The 20343-nt window shown below is 53.5% G+C and overlaps 1 protein-coding gene across 6 annotated transcripts in view; it reads right to left on the bottom strand.

Moving 5' to 3' along the window:
* Positions 1–20343, bottom strand: part of LETM1 (leucine zipper and EF-hand containing transmembrane protein 1) — a 45694-nt gene that overhangs the window by 3830 nt on the left and 21521 nt on the right. For 2 of the 6 annotated variants that reach the window (XM_074039229.1, XM_005554296.4), the window contains 9 exons: positions 18411–18548; positions 16323–16526; positions 10942–11061; positions 9101–9232; positions 8443–8586; positions 7323–7451; positions 4126–4260; positions 1534–1721; positions 487–625 (listed from right to left, as the gene is read on the bottom strand). In XM_074039229.1, the coding sequence (XP_073895330.1) occupies positions 487–625; positions 1534–1721; positions 4126–4260; positions 7323–7451; positions 8443–8586; positions 9101–9232; positions 10942–11061; positions 16323–16526; positions 18411–18548 (1329 nt within the window). Of the gene's footprint in view, positions 1–486; positions 626–1533; positions 1722–4125; positions 4261–7322; positions 7455–8442; positions 8587–9100; positions 9233–10941; positions 11062–16322; positions 16527–18410; positions 18549–20343 lie in introns of all 6 variants that reach the window. The other 4 variants (XM_065544675.2, XM_005554295.4, XM_074039230.1 and 1 more) reach the window with 2 other exon arrangements.

A 20343-nucleotide genomic window follows, 5' to 3' on the forward strand; every position in this document is an offset into this window, starting at 1 on the left:
GGTCCCGAATGCAGACACCGCTCAGTCTCGGGGGTCCCCGGCTTCCCTACGCAGACACCTCTCAGCCTCAGAGGTCCCCGGCTCCCCTATGCAGATGCCTCTCAGCCTTGGGGGACCCTGGCGGCTATGAGCCGCCACCCGGTTCCCTGTGCAGTTGCCTCTCAGCTTCAGGGGCCCCTGAGAGGTGTTTGCCGCCCCCCGGCCCCCACTGTGCCACCAGCTGGGGGTGGGGTCCAGGGAGGCGCGTTGTGGTCACTCGGCGCGTTTGTTGTCTCAACACTTGAGTTTGTAACTTCAGTAATTTCTCACTTCTGATGTTTCCAATGAGAGCAGTGGCTTAAAGGAGCAGTCTCAGCGACAGACCCAAACCCGACAGGAAGGGGTAGCTGCCCAGGAGGGTGCCGGGCATGCAATGAACAGTCCCCCTGCCCCGCCCCACCCCAGAGCAGGTGGCAGCTGGCCCGTGCGGTCCGCAGTGAGGCTCACCTTGACAAGGTCGTCGATGTTGACCTTGCCGTCCTTGTTTTCATCCAGTGCTGCAGCCAGGCTGGTGAGCTTGCTTTCAGGAATGTGCTTGACTTGCTTCATGGCACTGATGAGCTCGGCGACACTGATGACGTTCTCCCTGTGGGAGCATAGCCTGCATGTGGCCACGGGCAGATGTCCTGCTACACGGGGCCTCACTGCCCACACCTGTGGCTGCAAGTGGTCAGCACTGACACAGGCAGCTCCACGTGAGCCAGGAAACCCCCAAGGTATGATCCCATCCTGAATACACTGCCAAGAGCTCCCAGAGCCAGCCTGGACACAAACACAGAAACACCACCGGGTCCAGGGTTTCCACGGGCATGTCTGCCTCTCAGTGGCCACCCCTCCGGGGCCATGGCTGCTGGGCAGTGGTCCTCAGGCCTGTGGCCACTTGGCAATACTTTCATGATCATGGAGGCTGTGGTGCTCTAGGCAGATGAGGGCCTCCAAGAGCAGGGACAAGAGCATGAGCAGGGTGCCACAGGCAGCCTGCCTATAACGCTGTGGGGGTGGGGGTGGAGATTTGGAGCCTGCAGGGCACCAGCTGTTGCCCAACAGCTGTTTCATTCGCCCAGAAGGGACTCACACAACGGCAGCTCCCTCAGCCACTGCTGCAGCAATCTGGGACATGTCGGGCAAAGAGAAGGCCGACTGCCGGAATTGGTGTCATTACTGAGTGTGGGTGGGGTCAGGAAGAGGGAGAGGCAAGAGAGTCTGGTAATTCGAGGAAACAGAAGCCAAGAGAGGCGGAGGCTGGAACAGGAGGGGAGAGGGCTGTGGGAAGAGGAAGAGGGGCCAGGAAGGGAGGAACTGGTCTCAGAGAGGCAGAGACTGAGATGCCAGTGGGTCCCTGGCTGGGACTGCTGGGTCAAAGGAGGAGAGGCAGCTAGGCAGAGGCCAAGATGTGCCCTTTGGAGCCAGAAGGGCCCAGCTTGGATCCAGCAAAGGGACCAGGCATCCTGCGTGAGTCTCCCATCCCTCTCCCACGCCCGCCACCGCACTCACCCCGTGGGCATGCCGCTGGCCGGGGCCAGCTTGCCAGCTTGCTGGTCCATCTCCAGCTGCGAGATCAAGCCGTCAATCTGCCCGATCATCTGCTGCACCCTTTTTGTCAGTCTCTTGCTGGCTTTAGATTCTTCCACGTATTTTTCTTCACCAGTCTTTGAAAGCTCCTTCTTGATCTCCTGCAAGTCCTAATAAAATTATTTTAGTTGTAAAAAGTTTGTCTTAAAAGAAAAAGGGGGCCAAGGTGCAGTGGCTCACGCCTGTAATCCCAGTACTTTGGGAGGCCAAGGCGGGCAGATCACCTGAGTTCAGGAGTTCGAGACCAGCCTGGCCAACGTGGTGAAACCCCGTCTCTACTAAAAATACAAAAATTAGCTGGGCATGGTGGCAGGCGCCTGTAATCCCACTTACTCGGGAGGCTGAGGCAGGAGAATCGCTTGAACCCAGGAGGCAGAGGCTGCAGTGAGCTAAGACCATGCCAACGCACTCCAGCCTGGGCAACAGAGCGAGACTCTGTCTCAAAAAAAAAAAAAAAAAAAAAGAAAGAAAGAAAAGAAAAAGGAATCTGGTTGGGCACAGTGGTTCATGCCTGTAATCCCAGCACTTTGGGAGGCTAAGGCAGGAGGATCACTTGAGGACAGGAGTTCAAAACCAGCCCAGGCAACATAGCGAGACCTTATCTCTACTAAAATTCAAACAAAAAATTAGCCAGGTGTGGTGGTACACACCTGTAGTCCCAGCTACCCAGGAGTATGAGACAGGAGGATCGCTTGAGCCCAGGAGGTCGAGGCTGCAGTGAGCCAAGATCACACCACTGCACTCCAGCTTGAGTGACAGAGCGAGACCCTATCTCAAAAAAAAAAAAAAAAAAAAAAGCTAATAAATTAACTTGTAAAGGTAATTAAATCCATTAATTCAAACCAGAGAAAGTTACAAACTGTATTTCTATCATACAAATTTCTTATTTTTGTACACTGCCTTTTTAGCAAAAGGTACAGAATCTACTCTGAATCTCAATTTCCTTCATATTTGTTAAAGAAAAATTAAGTGAACGAATTAATCAAGGAAATTAAGTGTCTTTTTTTTTGAGATAGGGTCTTGCTCTGTTGCCCAGGCTGGAGTGAAGTGGCATGATCTCAGCTCACTGCAGCCTCCAACTCCCAGCCTCCCACTCCCAAGCGATCCTCCTGCCTCAGACTCCGGAGTAGCTGGGAGTACAGGCACACGCCATCATGCCTGGCTAATTTTTGTATTTTTTGCAGAAATGGGGTTTCACCATGTTGCCCAGGATGGTCTCAAACTCCTGAGCTCAAGTGATCCTCCTGCCTTGACCTCCCAAAGTGCTGGGATTACAGGCCTGAGCCGCCAGTGCCCAGCTTTAAGTGTCTTTTTAAATTTGAAGTTGTTTTTTTCCCCACGAATAAACATCATGGGGAGGCGAGGAGAGGGGAGGGAAGGAACAAGCTGAGCTGGTGATAAGCACCTCACATCCAGTGGAGAACCCACAAGGCATGAGGCTGTCATAAATCCAGAAATGGCAAATTATTTTTGCCAATTGAAAAATCAGTCATCACTACCAACAGAGCTATGAAAACAGTTTTAAAAAAGTCATATTAGGGGCCGGTTGTGGTGGCTCACGCCTGTAATCCCAGCACTTTGGGAGGCTGAGGCGGGTGGATCACGAGGTCAGGAGATCGAGACCATCCTGGCTAACACAATGAAACCCCGTCTCTACTAAAAATACAAAAAATTAGCTAGGCGTGGCGGTGGGTGCCTATAGTCCCAGCTACTCAGGAGGCTGAGGCAAAAGAATCACTGGAACCCAGGAGGCGGAGGTTGCAGTGAGCCGCCGAGATCACGCCACTGCACTCCAGCCTGGGCAACAGAGCTAGACTTTGTCTCAAAATCATATTAGGAAGTAATATTTACAAAAAAAAAAAAAGAAAAAAATCACCATGGAAGAAAAGAAAAGCCACTTTTACATAATCATGAATAAGATTTCATCATCAAGTGACCAAACTCTTCATGAGACACCTTCCCATGTTTAGAGACTAAAAGATGTGGCCAGGCACGGCGGCTCACACCTGTAATCCCAGCACTTTGGGAGGGCGATGCAGGTGGATCACTTGAGGCCAGGAATTCGAGATGAGCCTGGTCAACATGGTGAAATCCTGTCTCTACTAAAAATACAAAAAATTGAGCTGGGCGTGGTGGCACATGCTTGTTGTCTCATCTACTCGGGAGGCTGAGGCACAAGACTGCTTGAACCCAGGAGGTGGAGGTTGCAGTGAGCTGAAATTGTGCCACTGCACTCCAGCCTGAGCAACAGAGCAAGACCTTCTCTCAAAAAAAAAGGTGCACATGCATCTGTGGCCAGAATGGCACACAGCCACATTCTAGAAGATTGGTCCAGCCAGAATGGCTATGGAAAAGTTACTGTATAAGGTTTATTTATAATTTGCTTTCCTCTCCAAATACTCTCTGGCCAGCTTATCGAGTATCTGACGGAAGTATTATGTAATACTTTTGGGGCCAGTACAGCGATTTTACTCTTCTTGCAGTCTCAGAGTCCAGGGAGCAAATCCTACCCACCTCGCTGTAGTCCTGCATGTCCTCCTTCAGCAGCTCCAGCTCCTCCTTCTCCTTGGTGAGTGACTTCTTCTGTTCCTGCAGCTTAGAGCAGGCATCGCTGAGGATGTCAATTTCCTCCTTAGTGATCTGTTCCTCCTGAGATAAAAATGGTCAAATAATAAAGCCTGAGCCAAGGGAAAGAACTAGCCTGTTCCCAAGTGACCGGCTGCTCTGTTCATATTATATGGACAGCCCAGGGCAAGAGTCTCACTGGACGCTCATTGGTAACAAGAGACCAGCAGGGTTCAGGTTCAGTGCTATGCTGGCTGCATGCATGCAGTCACTGTCTGCCCTCATATGCCGAACCGCATTTGTTTAAAGCGTGTCATCTATGAATTGACACATGTACTGTGAAACCTTCACTACAGTCAAAGAGTCACCTCCAAATGCATCTTCATGTCCCCACTGGGACCCGCCGCCCACCCCCAGCAACCTCAGGTCCACCTCCTGCCACGGCAGACTTGGGTGCATTTTCTAGCATCTGAAATAGACGGATCAGCCAGTGCACGCTCTTTTTTTGTCTGGCTTCTCTCCCTCACTTATTCTGAGATGTGCTCCTGTGGTCGTGTGTTTCTTGTTGTTTTTTGAGACAGGGTCTCTGTTGCCCAGGCTGGAGTGCAGTGGTGCAATCATGGCTTGCTGCAGCCTTGATTGCCCAAGCTCAAGCAGTCTCCTGCCTCAGCCACCCCAGGAGCTGGGACTACGGGCACACATTGACATGTCTGGCCAACTTTTAATGTTTTGTAAAGACAGGGTCTCACTATGTTGCCCAGGCTGGTCTCAAAACTCCTGGGCTCAGATGATCCTCCCACCTCGGCCCCCCACAGTGCTGGTATCACAGGTGTGGGCCCCGCACCCAGCCCCTCTGTTGGGTTTTTCTTTCCCTCAGCAACACTTTACAGCAAGCACTTCGTGGACAGCATTTGCATATCTTTTTCCAAATTTATCCCTAAGTAGTTCATTTCGGGGGGTGCCATACCGTTCAAACCTTCTCCGACTACTCATTACCATAGTGAAGCACAATTGATGTTCACACCATTTGTAAATAAAGAGTTTTCCTTTTTCCTTTCTGATGTATATGGTTTTGTTTTCTGTATCCAACTGCCCTGACTGAAACCCCCAGGCTGATGCTGAGCTCAGACACCAGCTGATGCTGAGGTGAGGACAGACACCCTCATCGGCGTCTCACCACTGAGGGTGATGGCAGCTAGAGGTGTTTCAGCGGATGCTTTTGACTGGGCTGAGAAAGCTGCCCATGTGTGCAGGACATCTGCGTATCAGGAACGGATACTGGGTTCTGCCATATGCTCTTTCTGCAGCTACCGAGATAAAACATTCCCGGCTTTTCTAATTTAGTCAGTTGTTTTTTTTTTTTGAGACGGAGTCTCGCTCTGTTGCCCAGGCTGGAGTGCAGTGGTGTGATCTCGGCTCACTGCAAGCTCCACCTCCTGGGTTCACGCCATTCTCCAGCCTTCCAAGTAGCTGGGACTACAGGCGCCCGCCACCGCACCCAGCTAATTTTTTATATTTTTAGTAGAGATAGGGTTTCACCGTGTTAGCCAGGATGGTCTCGATCTCCTGACCTCATGATCCACCTGCCTCGGCCTCCCAAAGTGCTGGGATTACAGGTGTGAGCCATCGCGCCTGGCCAATTTAGTCTGTTAATGTGGAAATTACATTTAAAAAAATTTTGGCCAGACGCAGTATCTCAAGCCTGTAAACTCAGCACTTAGGGAGGCCGAGGTGGGAGGATCGCCTGAGGCCAGGAGTTCGAGACTAGCCAGGCCAACATGGTGAAACCCCATCTCTACTAAAAATACAAAAATTAGCCAGGTGTGGTGGTGGGCACCTATAATCCCAGCTATTCAGGAGGCTGAGGTAGGAGAATCACTTGAGCCCGGGAGGTCAAGGCTTCAGTGAGCCGAGGTCACGTCTCTGCACTCCAGACTGGGCAAGAGAGTGAGATCCCATTTCAAAAAAAAAAAAAATTCAAGCCAATTTGTATTTTTTGGACAAATCCCATGTAATCATGATTCTTTTTACATAATAGTTCTATTTGATTTGCTAAAAAGTTTAATTTTTTTTTTTTTTTTTGAGACAGCGTCTCATTCTGTTGCTCAGGCTGGAGTGCAGTGGCGCAATCTCTGCTCACTGCAAGTTCCACCTCCCAGGTTCACGCCATTCTCCTGCCTCAGCCTCCTGAGTAGCTGGGACTACAGGCGCATATGCCACCATGTCTGGCTGATATTTTGTATTTTTAGTAGAGACAGGGTTTCACCATGTTAGCCAGGATGGTCTCAATCTCCTGACCCCGTGATCCGCCCACCTCGGCCTCTCAAAGTGTTGGGATTACAGGTGTGAGCCACTGCACCTGGCCCCAAAATTTTTTTTATGGCTGGGCACGGTGGCTCACCCCTGTAATCTTAGCATTTTGGGAGGCTGCAGCGGGAAGATCACTTGAGGTCAGGCGTTTGAGACCAGCCTGGCCAACATGGTGAAATCCCGTCTCTTCTAAAAATACAAACATTAGCCAGGTCTGGTGGTGTACGGCTGTACTCCCAGTTACTTGGAAGGCTGAGGCAGAAGAGTCACTTGAACCTGGGAGGCAGAGGCTGCAGTGAGCCGAGATGGCGTCACTGCCCTCCAGCCTGCGAGTTTAAGATGGAAGGCACCAGGAGGCATCCCATGTAGGCAGCACAGGTGCCTGGAGGCTGCACCTCACAGGCTGGCATGGGGAGTCTGAAGATGCCGCAAGCCCAGATCACCCCACAGGAGGTGACAGCAGGTTGGGCCTGTGGAGGAGGCTTCACCTTGAGGGGCCACATTGCCCTCCATTGTCTGCGCAAGCTGACAAAGGGCCCTGAAACCTGCCGACTGGCATCTCTACCTGCCACACTGTGGGCCAGGGTGCCAAGTTCCTGGCAGCCTCAGCTGTCGTGCACCCAGGCACAGTGCAGAGCCCAGCCGGACTCACTCTCTTCCCAACCACCAAGCCTCCCAGGGGCCCACTGGCCTCATCCTCAACCCCTTGCACCATCTCCTCTCACTGAGGGCTATAGGTGCCCCAGCTAACCTGTCCCCATCCCTGCCCCACAACTGTCCACAAAGCCAGGCCACGCCCTCCTCAGCCTCCAGTGCCCCAGAACCTGCCTCGTTACCTTCAAGCCCCCCAGCACCGGGGCAGTGTCCTTCAGGGTCTCTGACCGCAGGACTGTGTCAGACACTTCTGGCTGCAGCTCAGCCCCTAGCCTTTGGGGAACGGCTACCACACGTTCGGGCTCAACGTCCTTCTGAAAGGCAAGGCGACACCGGCCCGGCGCCCGCCGTCACACAGAAGCAGACTTCTCAATCCCTGATGCTCAGAATGGATGGCAGAGGCCACATTGGGAGCAGGCCTGCCGGTGACAGCGGGCAGCACACCTGCCACAGGAGGTCCCTAGGGAGGCTCCATGCAGCTGCCAGGTCACCTGGGGCCCTCTCTGGAACAGGCTAGAGCACCTCACCCATCTCTGGTCTCCCCATGACTCCACCAAGCTGTCCTGTCACTTGCAGAGGAGGAGGCTGAGCCTGTGGGTGGGCACCATGCATGTGACCCAAGAGGACCACAGGGCCCGCGTTGAAGAGGAGCCCAGAGCCTGGGGTAGTCTGAGGCTCCTCTGCCAGCGCCCCTCACAGCAAGTCCCTGAGGAGAGAGTGGGCACTGCTGTGTGCTAAGCTTGCCCCTCTGAGATGGCTAAGGTACATCTCCCATGAGCACCACCGTGGCCATCAGGGAGTCCCAAAGTCAGAGTTGCAGCCACCACACCCGGGCACCCTGCCTCCCTGACCACTCCAGGGGGAAATAAAAATGCAGGACAGAGCTATAGGGCCACGCACGTGGGGGGCCAAGCACGCGGGAGGCCAAGACTGTGGGCTTGTGGGGTTTCTTTTTTTTTTTTTGAGACGGAGTCTCGCTCTGTCGCCCAGGCTGGAGTGCAGTGGCGTGATCTCGGCTCACTGCAAGCTCCGCCTCCCGGGTTCACGCCATTCTCCTGCCTCAGCCTCCCGAGTAGCTGGGACTACAGGCGCCCACAACCGCGCCCGGTTAATTTTTTGTATTTTTAGTAGAGGCGGGGTTTCACCGTGGTCTCGATCTCCTGACCTTGTGATCCACCCGCCTCGGCCTCCCAAAGCGCTGGGATTACAGGCGTGAGCCACCGCGCCCGGCCGGCTTGTGGGGTTTCTAGGGAGGCTGGGTCAGGACAGCCTCATGCCCCACGGAGCAGGGCCACCGCTTACCGCCGCCTCCGAGCGCTTCTGCAGCTCCTTCTCGCGGTGCTCCTGCTGGATGGCCGCCTCCTCTTGCAGCGTGGCCTCCAGCTTGGCCTTGTTGTCCACCTGCTCGCCCTCCACCTCGGCTGCTTTCACCTGCGCTTCCTTTGCCTTCAGAAGAGGGTACACCTGGGAGTGAGCCCCAGAAACTGCCAGAGGCCCCTGCTGTCCCTAACCTCTGTCCTCTGCCCCTGTCACCAGCTGGGCTTCACACACAGGACAGAAGGCACTGCCGAGGTGCCGCCTGCAATTGCTGGGAGTCCTCTGGGCCACCCTTTGTGCTCGCCCGGTGACTCCTGACGTGCAGGGAAGGAGCACAGGCGCTGCTGACACAGTTCTAAGGGCCGTAGCACAGATCCACAGCAGCCAACATGTGGCCAGGTCAGGACCACACAGGGGATGGCAGGCTAGGGGCCGGTGAAGAAGGATGGAAGGAAGGGGACAGGTGGCTGGGTGGGGGCAATAGCAAGGGGGTAGAGGGGAGGTTGTGTGGGTGGGGGGCTCCTTGCCCATGGTTGAGGAATGAGCGCTCTTGCACGCCTCCCCCGACCACAGAAAAGCCACCCCAGAAGAGCGGGGCCAGCCATGAAGAGATGAGGTGAAAGGGGTCTCCGACAGCACGTACCACAATCTCTGGGAGGGTCTGCAGTGTGGACTTGAGCTGGTCGGCTGGAGAGAGGGTGTCCGGGAGGTACATGGCCCGGGACAGGATGAGCAGTGATGTGGGGATTTCCTGATGCAGGTGCAGGTCCAGCCACTGCAACCAAAGCCACATTCAGCAGATGGGCAGCCCCTCAACCCCACCGCCAACACAGCAGGTCAACCCATCTCATCACCAGAAGAGCCCTCAGAGAAGATGGTGTCTCAAGTTCTAAAAGGTCTATTTGTTGCTCTGCTGTGTGACCCGATGACGGCCTTAGTAAACAAAACACCAGAGAGGCTCAGGGGTCAACAGCCCCCACAGCGAGGACCCCAAGGGCCTCAGAACAGGGCACCAACTCTCCACTTAAAAACACCCCAGGGGCTGGGCACCTATAATCCCAGCACTTTGGGAGGCCCAGGTGGGCGGATCACCTGAGGTCAGAAGTTAGAGACCAGCCTGGCCAACATGGCGAAACCCCATCTCTACTAAAAATACAAAAATTAGCCAGGCATTGTGGGGCGCGCTTGTAGTCCCAGCTACTTGGGTGGCTGAGGCACAAAAATTGCTTGAACGAGGGAGGCAGAGATTTTATCGAGCTGAAATCGCGCCACTGCACTCCAGCCTGTGTGACAGAGCAAGACTCTGTCTCAAACAAAGAAAACCAGCCCAGGTCAACATATAATGGGCCCGCAGAGGCAGTGCCACTGAGGCCGGTCAGCAGTCAGGCCCCCGCAGGCTCTGCACAGACCAGGTTCTGGGACTGGCTGCTTGAGTGACACCAAGACAATCCTCCAAATGCGCAAGAAAGACCGTGACAATGTTTGGAGACAAACTGAACATGGGGCAAAACATGAGAACAAACCCTAAGAGAAGAAAGGCAACGCTGAGAGGTGGGTAGAGAAGGAAAGTGTAAACACATGACACTCGGGCCCCCAATGCACCACACTCCCCTGGGGGCTGAGGGGCTTGGGAAGGGACGGCATCTGCCCCCCTGCTCAGATGCCCCTGTGTGTGTGGCCCATGTCCCCACGGAGCTCCAGAAGGCTGGGCAGAGTGCTAGGGAGGTTAGCACCCATGCCAGACAGAGAAGGCTCTGCTGGGGAATCGATGGAAGACGCAGCTGTGGAAGGCAGGGGGTGCCACAGGATCACACCATAAATACTGTCTGTGTCGAGAGGGGAAGTGTGTTCACACACTTTCATCTACTCTTGCAGGTTGTGTGAAAAACCCGGCAGGAGGATGACGACCAACAAGGGCATGCCAGTGCCAGGGCACTGGGAGGAAACTGGCTGGAGCCCTGCACCCCTTAACCTTTCCATGTAAGAGTGAGTGGCCGGGGCCACCACTGCCCAACCTACAAGCCACTTGATCTGACGGCATTGGGAACAGGCACCTGCTCAGGGCACGGCCAAGAGAGGGGGCAGCTCCAGACGTCAGACCACGCCATGCCACCCAAACCTTCCATGGCCCCAGTTCAGAAAGAATCAAAATGTGAACATGTCTGACATCTCAGAGGTGAACTCTAGTCCTCATCTGACTACAGATAATCAAAATAGTAAGTTACTAAGGTCTTTAAAATCAACTAAAAGCAAACAAGAAAAAATCAAAGCAATATTCAAAAGGCAATGAAAAGCGAGAATGCAGGGGTGTGAATGTGGTAAGACCAGAAGGGTGAGAAACAGCCCAAACATCCTAGCCGTCCCCAGAGAGGTCAGAGTGTCGCCTCGCCAGGCCCGCCCAGAGTTTGAGAAAAGCCTCCAAGTGGCCTTTCAAGGCTGACGTTTCCCTTGAGCTGGCCTGGCATAAGGCAAGTATTCACGCACCTGCTTCAGCTGGCCCCTCAAGCGGTCTTCCGTGACGCCCAGGGCCCGCATGCCTCGTGCCCGACATGCCGCCTGCAGCTCCTTGACGTTCAGGCTGTCCACCCCTTCCTCAGCAATCAGCTAGAAAACAAAGCAGTGAATTATCATCCGGGACAGCTGCTGGTGGGTCACCGTGTCTATGTGAACACCTCCAGAGTAAGTGGCTAACAGGTTTTGCCAAGCAAGAATCAAACCACTGCCACCAAAGCCCAGTTCTAGGTTTGAAGTGGCTGGAACCCTGTGATGGAGGGTCAGGATCTTGGGAAGTGCAGAACGGCCACGACCAATCCCCTGAGACAAAGAAGTCCACCTCCATCCCTCTGTCCTGATGGCAGAACAAGCCCCACCCTGGCTACTCCTGTCACCTAATGTTTCTCCTGATCCCCACAGTCCACAATCTGCCAAAGTGTGCCCAGGATGGAAAAGAAAGAGGGACAGAAGGAGAGGGAACCAGATACTCTGAAGATACATCCTGACCCCATACCCAAAGGGCCCTTCTCTTCTGCTCAGCCCAAGGTCACTGTGATCCCAACTGGAAAAGCAAACAGGAGTCCCAGAGATAGAAGACACCAAGGCATACAGGGAGCAACAGGTGAAGAGAGACACAGAGAAGTAATGACAGCCACCACTAGGTAGATGCTGGCAACAGGGCTCCCACGCCAGGACTCTGCAGCAGGGCCCATCATTTTAGAGTTCACTCCACCTCACAACCACCCTGTGGGGTAGGCAGTACCACCATCTCCACTTCTTTTTTTTTTTTTTGAGACAGAGTCTTGCTCTGTCGCCCAGGCTGGGGTGCAGTGGCCGGATCTCAGCTCACTGCAAGCTCCGCCTCCCGGGTTTAGACCATTCTCCTGCCTCAGCCTCCCGAGTAGCTGGGACTACAGGCGCCCGCCACCTCGCCCGGCTAGTTTTTTTTTTTTTGTATTTTTTAGTAGAGACGGGGTTTCACCGTGTTAGCCAGGATGGTCTCGATCTCCTGACCTCGTGATCCGCCCGTCTCGGCCTCCCAAAGTGCTGGGATTACAGGCTTGAGCCACCACGCCCGGCCATCTCCACTTCTAAAACCAAACTTGACATAACTGTGGACACACATCCAGTTTTAACAAGTAACAGAGCTCCTGTGCATAAGATGCCTCCCCTAGTGTAATGTCTCACCAGCAGCACTGCAATGAGCACATGCCACCCACCCAGTCAAGACAGAGGCCACCTTCCCCAGCTCCCGGTGCTGTCCGTTCAGATACGCTTGTCTCCACGTCTGCAGCTGTCACCTGGAGTGCTCTCTGAACAGGATCATGCCGGACGTCACCTCTGGGGCTCCCTGAGGACCCACTGGGGGTGCTGTGGGTGTGCTGGGTTAGGCCTCTCACTGCCACGCAGCATTCCACAGCGTGCGTGCCCTCCTTAGCCAAACCCTTCGCCCACCGAGCTGGGCTCCTCTGGTTGATCAGCAATGAAGCTCTTTCTGTCTGCTTTCTCCTCCCTGTCCTCCTGTGGGCCGGCTGACCTCTGTTAGCTTTCGCTCTGGGGGTCTGAGTCTCTGTGCAGCATTTTTAGTGTTGCTCTTGCGGATCGCGACACACAATCCACGGGCGCAGCTCACTGCAGTGCGGTGGGGTCGGCACTCCCCCACGAAGGCAAGCACTGAAGCCTCCCCTCCGTCTGTTCTCAGCTGTCGCCTCCACTGCATCGTCACCTCCACCCCACCACGGAGCACGTCCCTCTGCCTCGCTTGCTACAGAAGGTGCAGGGAGAGCGCAGCCTGCTGTGCCGACCCTCACTCTGGTTGCTGGGAACTCCTCCTGCTGCCACGAGGTACTTTCTCTTACTGTTTCCTCTCTGGTCGAGGAGCTTCCCTCAGCCCTTCCTTTAGGGGAGGTCTGCTGGTGACAGTTGCAGCTTCCTTCCCTCTGATACTGCCTTGGCCCCCCGTCATCGCTATATTTTTGCTGGTGATAGATCCTGGGTTGACAGTTCTTTTAACAATTGAAAAATAATGCTCCACGTCCTGTGGTCTCCACAGTTCCTGGAGAAATCCATTGTCATTCAACTTTTCCCCTAATAGTAAAGATGTCGTTCTTGGCCAGGCACAGTGGCTCAACGCCTGTAATCCCAACATTTTGGGAGGCCGAGGTGGGAGAATCACTTGAGCCCAGGAGTTTCAGACCAGCTTGGGCAGCATAATAGTAAGACCTCATCTCTACAAGAAAAATAAACAAAACTAGCCGGTGTGGTGGCGCACACCTGTGGTCCTAGCTACTCGGGGGGCTGAGGTGGGAGGATGGCTTGGTTCTGGGAGGTCAAGGCTACAGTGAGTTGAGATTGTGCCACTGGACTGCACTCTAGCCAGGGCAACAGAACAAGACACCATCTCCCCCAAAACCCAAAAAAAAGACCTGGCATTCATAAATGAAACAACAACCACACACACATACACACACGTGTGCATGCACACACATACACACACACACACACGATGCCTTTCTCTCTTTGCCTTAAAACTATTGTCTTCAGGTTCATTAGTTTGACTCTGATGTGACTTGGTGTGAATTTTTTTGGCTTTATCTTATTCAGGGTTCACTCAGCTTCTGACATTTGCAGATTTACATCTTTAACTGAGCCTGGGAAGTTTTCAGTCAGCCATTATTTCTTGAGGTACTCTTTCAGCCCTGCTCTATCCTTTCTCCTCCGGAACACCAGATAACACAGATGGTCAACACTTGCTACAGCACAGGCTGTGGGGCTCTGTTCAACGTTTTCTACTATTTTCTCTCTGTTGTTCAAATGGGTAATTTCTATCATTTTATCTTAAAGTTTACTCGTTCTGTATTTTATCTTCTCCATTCTGCTGTTGACCCCACCCAGGTTTTGACTTTGGATACTGTATTTTTCATTTGGTTCTTCTTTTTTATTTTTATTTTTTTAAGAGACAGAGTCTCCCTCTGTTGCCCAGGCTGGAGTGCAGTGACACAATCATGACTCACTGCAAGCTCAATCTCCCAAGCTCAAGCAATCCTCCCGCCTCAGCCTCCTGAGTAGCTGGGGCTACAGGCGCAAGTCATCACGCCCAGCTAATTTAAAAATTTTTTTGTAGAGGTGGGGGTCTCACTATTTTGCCCAGGCAGGTCTCAAACCACCGGGCTCAAGGAATCCTCCCACCTTGGCCTTCCAGAGTGCTGGAATTACAGATGTGAGCCACCGCACCTGGCCTTAGTATCTTCTCTGAATATCTTTTAATATTAATATTTAATAATATCTTTTCTTCTCTTTCTTTGCCAAGATCTATTTTTCAAGTGTTTTACTCTGTTGTGGCTTTTGTAGCTTTGCATTGGTAGCTGTTTGAGGCCCAGGTGCAGGGTCTCTAACTGTCATCTCAGGGTTGGTACCAGGCGTTGCCTTTTCTCATTCACTGATACCTTCCTGCTTCTTCAATCTAGATCTGACTTCCAGTTTGTCGCAGCTGACCTCCTCTGGTGCATGGTGGCATGGGTGGTGGGTATTCTAATTTGCACAGAGTTTGCAATTGATGATCTGGCATCTACTAATCCCAGGGCCAAGCTAACAAGGCCAAAGCTGTTTCCACCTCCCTGTGGTCCAGCTTTCAAGCACCAACCACAAACCCCAACGTCTGTGTTTCCCTTCCTGCCCAGTCAGACATGTCTCCACCTGCTGCACACAAGGAAGGCAGGCATCGTCCCCCCGAGCTTACTGCTCCCCATGCGTGTGGAGGCTTTGTGGGGCCAAGTGACAGGGAAGCTGTGGGTAACACATTTCTCTCAATGGCACTGACCTCTCCATGTTGTCACTCATTCACATCCATAAGCTAAATCCTAGGCATATTTCAGAAGTGGTGGGAGCGCTGCCTCGGAAGAAGTGCAGGCTCCCCACCCAGCCTCCACAGACATCCGCGGGAGCGGTGCTGCTTGCTACCGCTGGGAGCGGGTGCGTGGGAGTTCCAGCTCTCACAGGTGCCTCTCCCAGCAGGAGGGCAGAAGCATCTCAGTACTGTCTCCTACCTGGCTCCCACGGGCACAATGGTAGACATGGCCTTGTTCCTGCTGGGCAGTGGTCAAAGTCCCAACTCCCCGCTGGGTCCCCCAGGCCACCCCAGCGGTGGGGAAGTGTGGCGGACACACTATCAGATGAGAGGAAAGCTCAAGCCCCCGACGTGGTCTCCACTGACACTACAGGGGCTGGCCCCGCTCAGCCTTCTCTGACACCATCCCCGCCAGGGCTAGGGTGCCTGCTGGGTCCCAGCAAGGGCAGGATACAGGCTTCCCACATGGCCTTGCCTTGATTCGTAGGAATGACTGGCCCTCAACCTGCTCACCAGAGATGCAGGCATTCCCTTCCTGGAAGAGGCCAACACTGCCCTGAACCTCTTTATCTTCCATAGGCAACGCCTGCATCCAGGAAAAACGAAACACTGCAAACAAAATCAAAAGGGAAAGCAAAAGAAAAAGGCCTACGGATCACCCAGTTATTAGAGTAATCAATGTGAACTAGAGTTAGTGCGTTCAAGAAGACAAATGACAAAACGAACAGTTTTACCTGAGAACTGAAATCTTAAATTAAGAGCTCCTAATATGAATAAAAGAGTAATCAGCTGGGCACAGTGGCTCACACCTGTAATCCCAGCACTTTGGGAGGCCAAGGTGGGCAAATCACTTGAGGTCCAGAGTTCGAGGCCAGCCTGGCCAACGTGGTGAAACCCTGTCTCTACCAAAAAATACAAAAAATAGTCAGGCATGGTGGCGGGTGCCTGTAATCCTAGCTACTCCAGAGGCTGAGGCAGCAGAATTGCTTGAACCCAGGAGGTGGAGGTTGTAGTGAGTTGAGATCTCGCACTGCACTCCAGCCTGGGCAACAAGATTGAAACTCCGTCTCAAAAAAAAAAAAAAAAAGGAGTAATCAGACCCAGAAGGAGGGCAGCGCCCTGAAAACACAAAAGGGCGTGAAACACAGTCAAGCGCGTGCGATGGATGGGACAGGGCAAAGGGGCAAACGGACCCTCGATGAGGCCCCTCCTCATGGGAGGAGAGAGGCACGGAGGCGCCGTCATCAATAAGCAGGACGAACACAAAGACAGACACACCTAAGCAAGTTATTGTAAAACGGATGAAATCCAAACACAGAGAGATCATCCGAGAAGCTGCCAGAGAAAAGACATCCATCTTCAAAGGATCTGCAATCTGCAAGTGGGAAGACTCCTAGTGAGCTTATTTTCCATTGTTCAGCATCTTCCCGAGTCTCTACAATGAGGACATACATGCTGCTTTTGTCATCAGGAAAAAAAAAAAAGGTAAACGCTATAGCTGTGGCGCAGAGTGTGGCCGGCTTACCTTGTCGTCTGCTTTTATGGAGCGCAGCCGCATGGTGAGCTGGAAGCGCAGGAAGTTGTTGGTGCCGATGGACTGTAGCTCCAGCAGCTTGCACAGGGCCACCAGCTGCGGCCGCGTCAGGTTGTCCAGGGTAAGCTCATCCTCAAATAATTTGGAAAAACGCATGATTTCCTCATTGCTGGGCCTCTCCCCCGTCTCCCGGATCTGCGGAAGTGGTCACAAGGGTCATCCCTGGGGTACGTGCCCACCCAGCTCCCTCCCATGACCAATCACATTCCCAAAAGGTGCTGCCTCTCATCCTCAGGGACTCAAACCATTGACTTCTTTTTTTTTTTTTTTTTTTTTTGAGACAGGGTCTCGCTCTTTCGCCCAGGCTGGAATGTAGTGGTGTAATCTCGGTTCACTGTAACCTCCGCCTCCTGGGTTCAAGCGATTCTCCTGCCTTAGCCTCCCGAGTAGCTGGGATCACAGGCTGCGCCACCACGCCCAGCTAATTTTTGTATTTTAGTAGAGACAGGATTTCATCATGTTGGCCAGGCTGGTCTCAAATGATCTGCCCGGCTCAGCCTCAAACCACTGACTTCTGACTCAAGTGCTGGGCTAGCCTGGGGAGAGGTGGTATCTGGCCTCTGGACCTGCCCTTCCTGAGCCAGTAAAGCTGAGGCTGCTGTCTGCTGGGGGAGAGGCCTGGGCCTACCGGCTGCTGCATGCAGGTCCTGTGATCCTCTCTCTGCCACAAAAGTGGCTGGGACCCTGCTGCTCTGGGGCAGGAAGAGGTGCACCCGTATGCACCGACATCTCCCACAGATGACTGCCTGAGCCTTGGGGGAGGGGTGTGCCATCTAGCTCTTTAGGGAGAGCTAGATTCCCTTAGCACAGATCACTCAGAGCCCTTTGGGTGACCCTCTGTGGTTCCTCCCACCTGAGGGACAAGCCACCAGCTCAGTCTCTGCCAAGAGCTGGGTTAGGAGGGTCCCTAGCAGAGAGGACAGACGAGGGAGGACGAGCCTGACTTGGTGCCCAGCTCAAATCGTAACATGCAGGATGCCAGCTCCAAGACATGGTTTCAGGTGTGCTCCTGGGGGCCACCCTATGCAGCACACCAAAATGCGGGTGACCGCAAGCACGTCCTTCTTGGCAGCTCGGCAGCCCAGGAAAGGTTGGGACGAGCCCCTCCTCCCACTCTGCAAGGTGCAACATCCTGGGTGAGGCTCCCAAAGCATGGCTCCCCTTAGAACATCTTGCTGGAACCACCACCCACTCCTTGGGGGCTCAGCAGCCCCATGGCCGTGCCGCCTCCTTCCAAGAGGCTTCTCTGTGGTTAGGCCTTGGCCTGGCAGTCTTTTCTGTCAAGGGTCAGACAGCAAGTATTTCTGGCTTTGCAGCCATGGAAACCACTCGCCTCTGTGCTGCAGTGGGAAAACCCCACAGACAAGGCACACGCATGGCTGGAGTTTCTAGCCCCAGGTTTAAGCTCTTCCTGCACTTCAGACATCCTTCTGACTCCGAAGTGTCCCAAGTCCCTCAAGCCAATGACACTGGCCTCGTCAGCCCCATCTGGTCCTCAGGGATCTCGTCCATGGCACCCACCCTCTCCCCCATCCTCACCTCACGCCACATGACCACAGGAAACCTCGAGGGCCGCTCCTCCTCTAGAGCCCCCACTGCTCTCACAGTCCAGGCCTCTGACCAGCCCCTGGGACCTGGGACCTTCTTGACTGAGTCTAGCCAGAGGGCAGTGCCCAGCAGAGGAGCCCGGCCAAGCCACCCACACCTCACAACATCAGGGTCTCGGGCCCCTCATGGGTCAGATTCTACTGTGCCTGGAGGACTGCAGGGTGATGAGACACAGACACCCGTGATTCTGAAGGCTGACGAGGAGCAGCCACCACAGCTCAACTCACTGGGAGCTCAGGGAGGCCAGACTCCTGACACTCCACTGGCCCCCAACTGAGCCTCCTGGGTAAAGTCTCAAGCGCCAGCCAGCCACCTGGGGGAGCTCCACTCTGCTGAGCACAGCGAAGGGGAAACAGAAAAGCAAGGAAGGCTCCCTGGTGAGGTCACAGGGACTCAGACGCATCACAGCACCTTCTGGAAAAATACAGAGAAGTCTTTGGTGGCGCTGCCCTTGGCTGCCTTGTTCTTCAAGGCCATCTCTTCGATGGTGTCCTGGAGGAACTTGGCCAGCTCCAGTTTGACCCGAAGCTCCTTCTTCAGTCTCTCCTCCTGCAAGGGCAGAGAGGGCACTGCACTCCAGGCCCCGGCCTCTCCTGCCGGCACCTAGACCCTGGGGCCTCCTGGAGGGTGGGCTCAGGAGTGCACTCCAACTGCTCAGACTGTGGTTTGGGCAAGGAAAACATTTCACGTTTGTGCCCAACCCCCACCCCCAGAAACATTTCACAAAACACTGACTCATATAAGTGCAATACATTCTCAAACCCTTTTATTTCATGGTTTTAAAAAATACCCCTGTGGGCCAGGCACGGTGGCTCATGCCTGTAATCCCAGCACTTTGGAAGGCCAAGGTGGGTGGATCACCTGAGGTCAGGAGTTCGAGACCAGCCTGGCCAACATGGCAAAACCCCATCTCTACTAAAAACACAAAAATTAGCCAGGCATGCACACCTGTAATCCCAGCTACTTGGGAGGCTGAGGCACAAGAATCTCTTGAACCCAGGAGGTGGAGGCTACAGTGAGTTAAGACTGCACCACTGCACTCCAGCCTGGGTGACAAAGTCAAACTCCATCTCAAAAAACAAAACAAAACAAAACAAAAAACAAACAAACTCGTGTGATCCCCTAAAGCAAAGGTCGGCACACTTTCCATTAACAGGCTAGACAGGAAAGCATTTGGCCTTCATGGGCTGTGTGGTCTAAAACAACTGCTTAATTCTGCTGGTGCCTCACAGACAAGACACATGACTGGGCATCGCAGGTTCCCACAGGGGACTGAGAACAGGCAGGGTCCAGATCTGGCCTGTGGGCTGCAGCTGGCTGACCCTGCCCCAGAAGGACCTCACAACTCCCCTACAGCATGAGGAACACTGGTCTAGAAAACCTGTATTTTAGGCCGGGCGCGGTGGCTCAAGCCTGTAATCCCAGCACTTTGGGAGGCCAAGACGGGCGGATCACGAGGTCAGGAGATCGAGACCATCCTGGCTAACACGGTGAAACCCCGTCTCTACTAAAAAATACAAAAAACTAGCCGGGCGAGGTGGCGGGCGCCTGTAGTCCCAGCTACTCGGGAGGCTGAGGCAGGAGAATGGTCTAAACCCGGGAGGCGGAGCTTGCAGTGAGCTGAGATCCGGCCACTGCACCCCAGCCTGGGCGACAGAGCAAGACTCTGTCTCAAAAAAAAAAAAAAAAAAAAGAAAAAAGAAAACCTGTATTTTAAAACACATTGAGCTGGAAGCAGTGGTTCACACCCGTAATAACAACACTTTGGGAGGTCATGGCAAGAAGATTACTTGAGCCCAGGAGTTTGAGACCAGCCTGGGCAACATAGCAGATCTTGTCTATAAAAAACAAACAAAATAAATTAGTCAGGCATGGTGGCTTAGCTTGTAGTTCCAGCTATTCGGGAACTAAGACAAGAGGATCACTTGAGTCCAGGAACTTGAGGCTGCAGTGAGCAGTGATCGAGCCATTGCACTCCCGCCTGGGTGACAGGGCAAGACCTGTGTATGGTGGTACACGCCTATAATCCCAGCTACTTGGGAGGCTGAGGCAGGAGAATCTCTTGAACCCGGCAGGCAGAGGTTGCATGCAGTGAGACAAGATCGCACCACTGCACTCCAGCCTGGGTGACAGAGTGAGACTCTGTCTCAAACACAAATAAATAAATAGATAAATAAATAAATAAATAAAGAGAAACAAATCCAAACCCCAGCATCCACTGAATAATTATCGCATAGCACAAGGACGGTATGAAGATACATAAAGTCTCGAAAATGTCTAGCACTTGAAATAGTCACAAACAAGGAAGCTACCACAATGAATTTCAATCTTGTTCCAAAACAAG

Source organism: Macaca fascicularis, chromosome 5 (genome assembly GCF_037993035.2).
Source record: "Macaca fascicularis isolate 582-1 chromosome 5, T2T-MFA8v1.1".
In the NCBI taxonomy this organism is placed as follows: domain Eukaryota; kingdom Metazoa; phylum Chordata; class Mammalia; order Primates; family Cercopithecidae; genus Macaca; species Macaca fascicularis.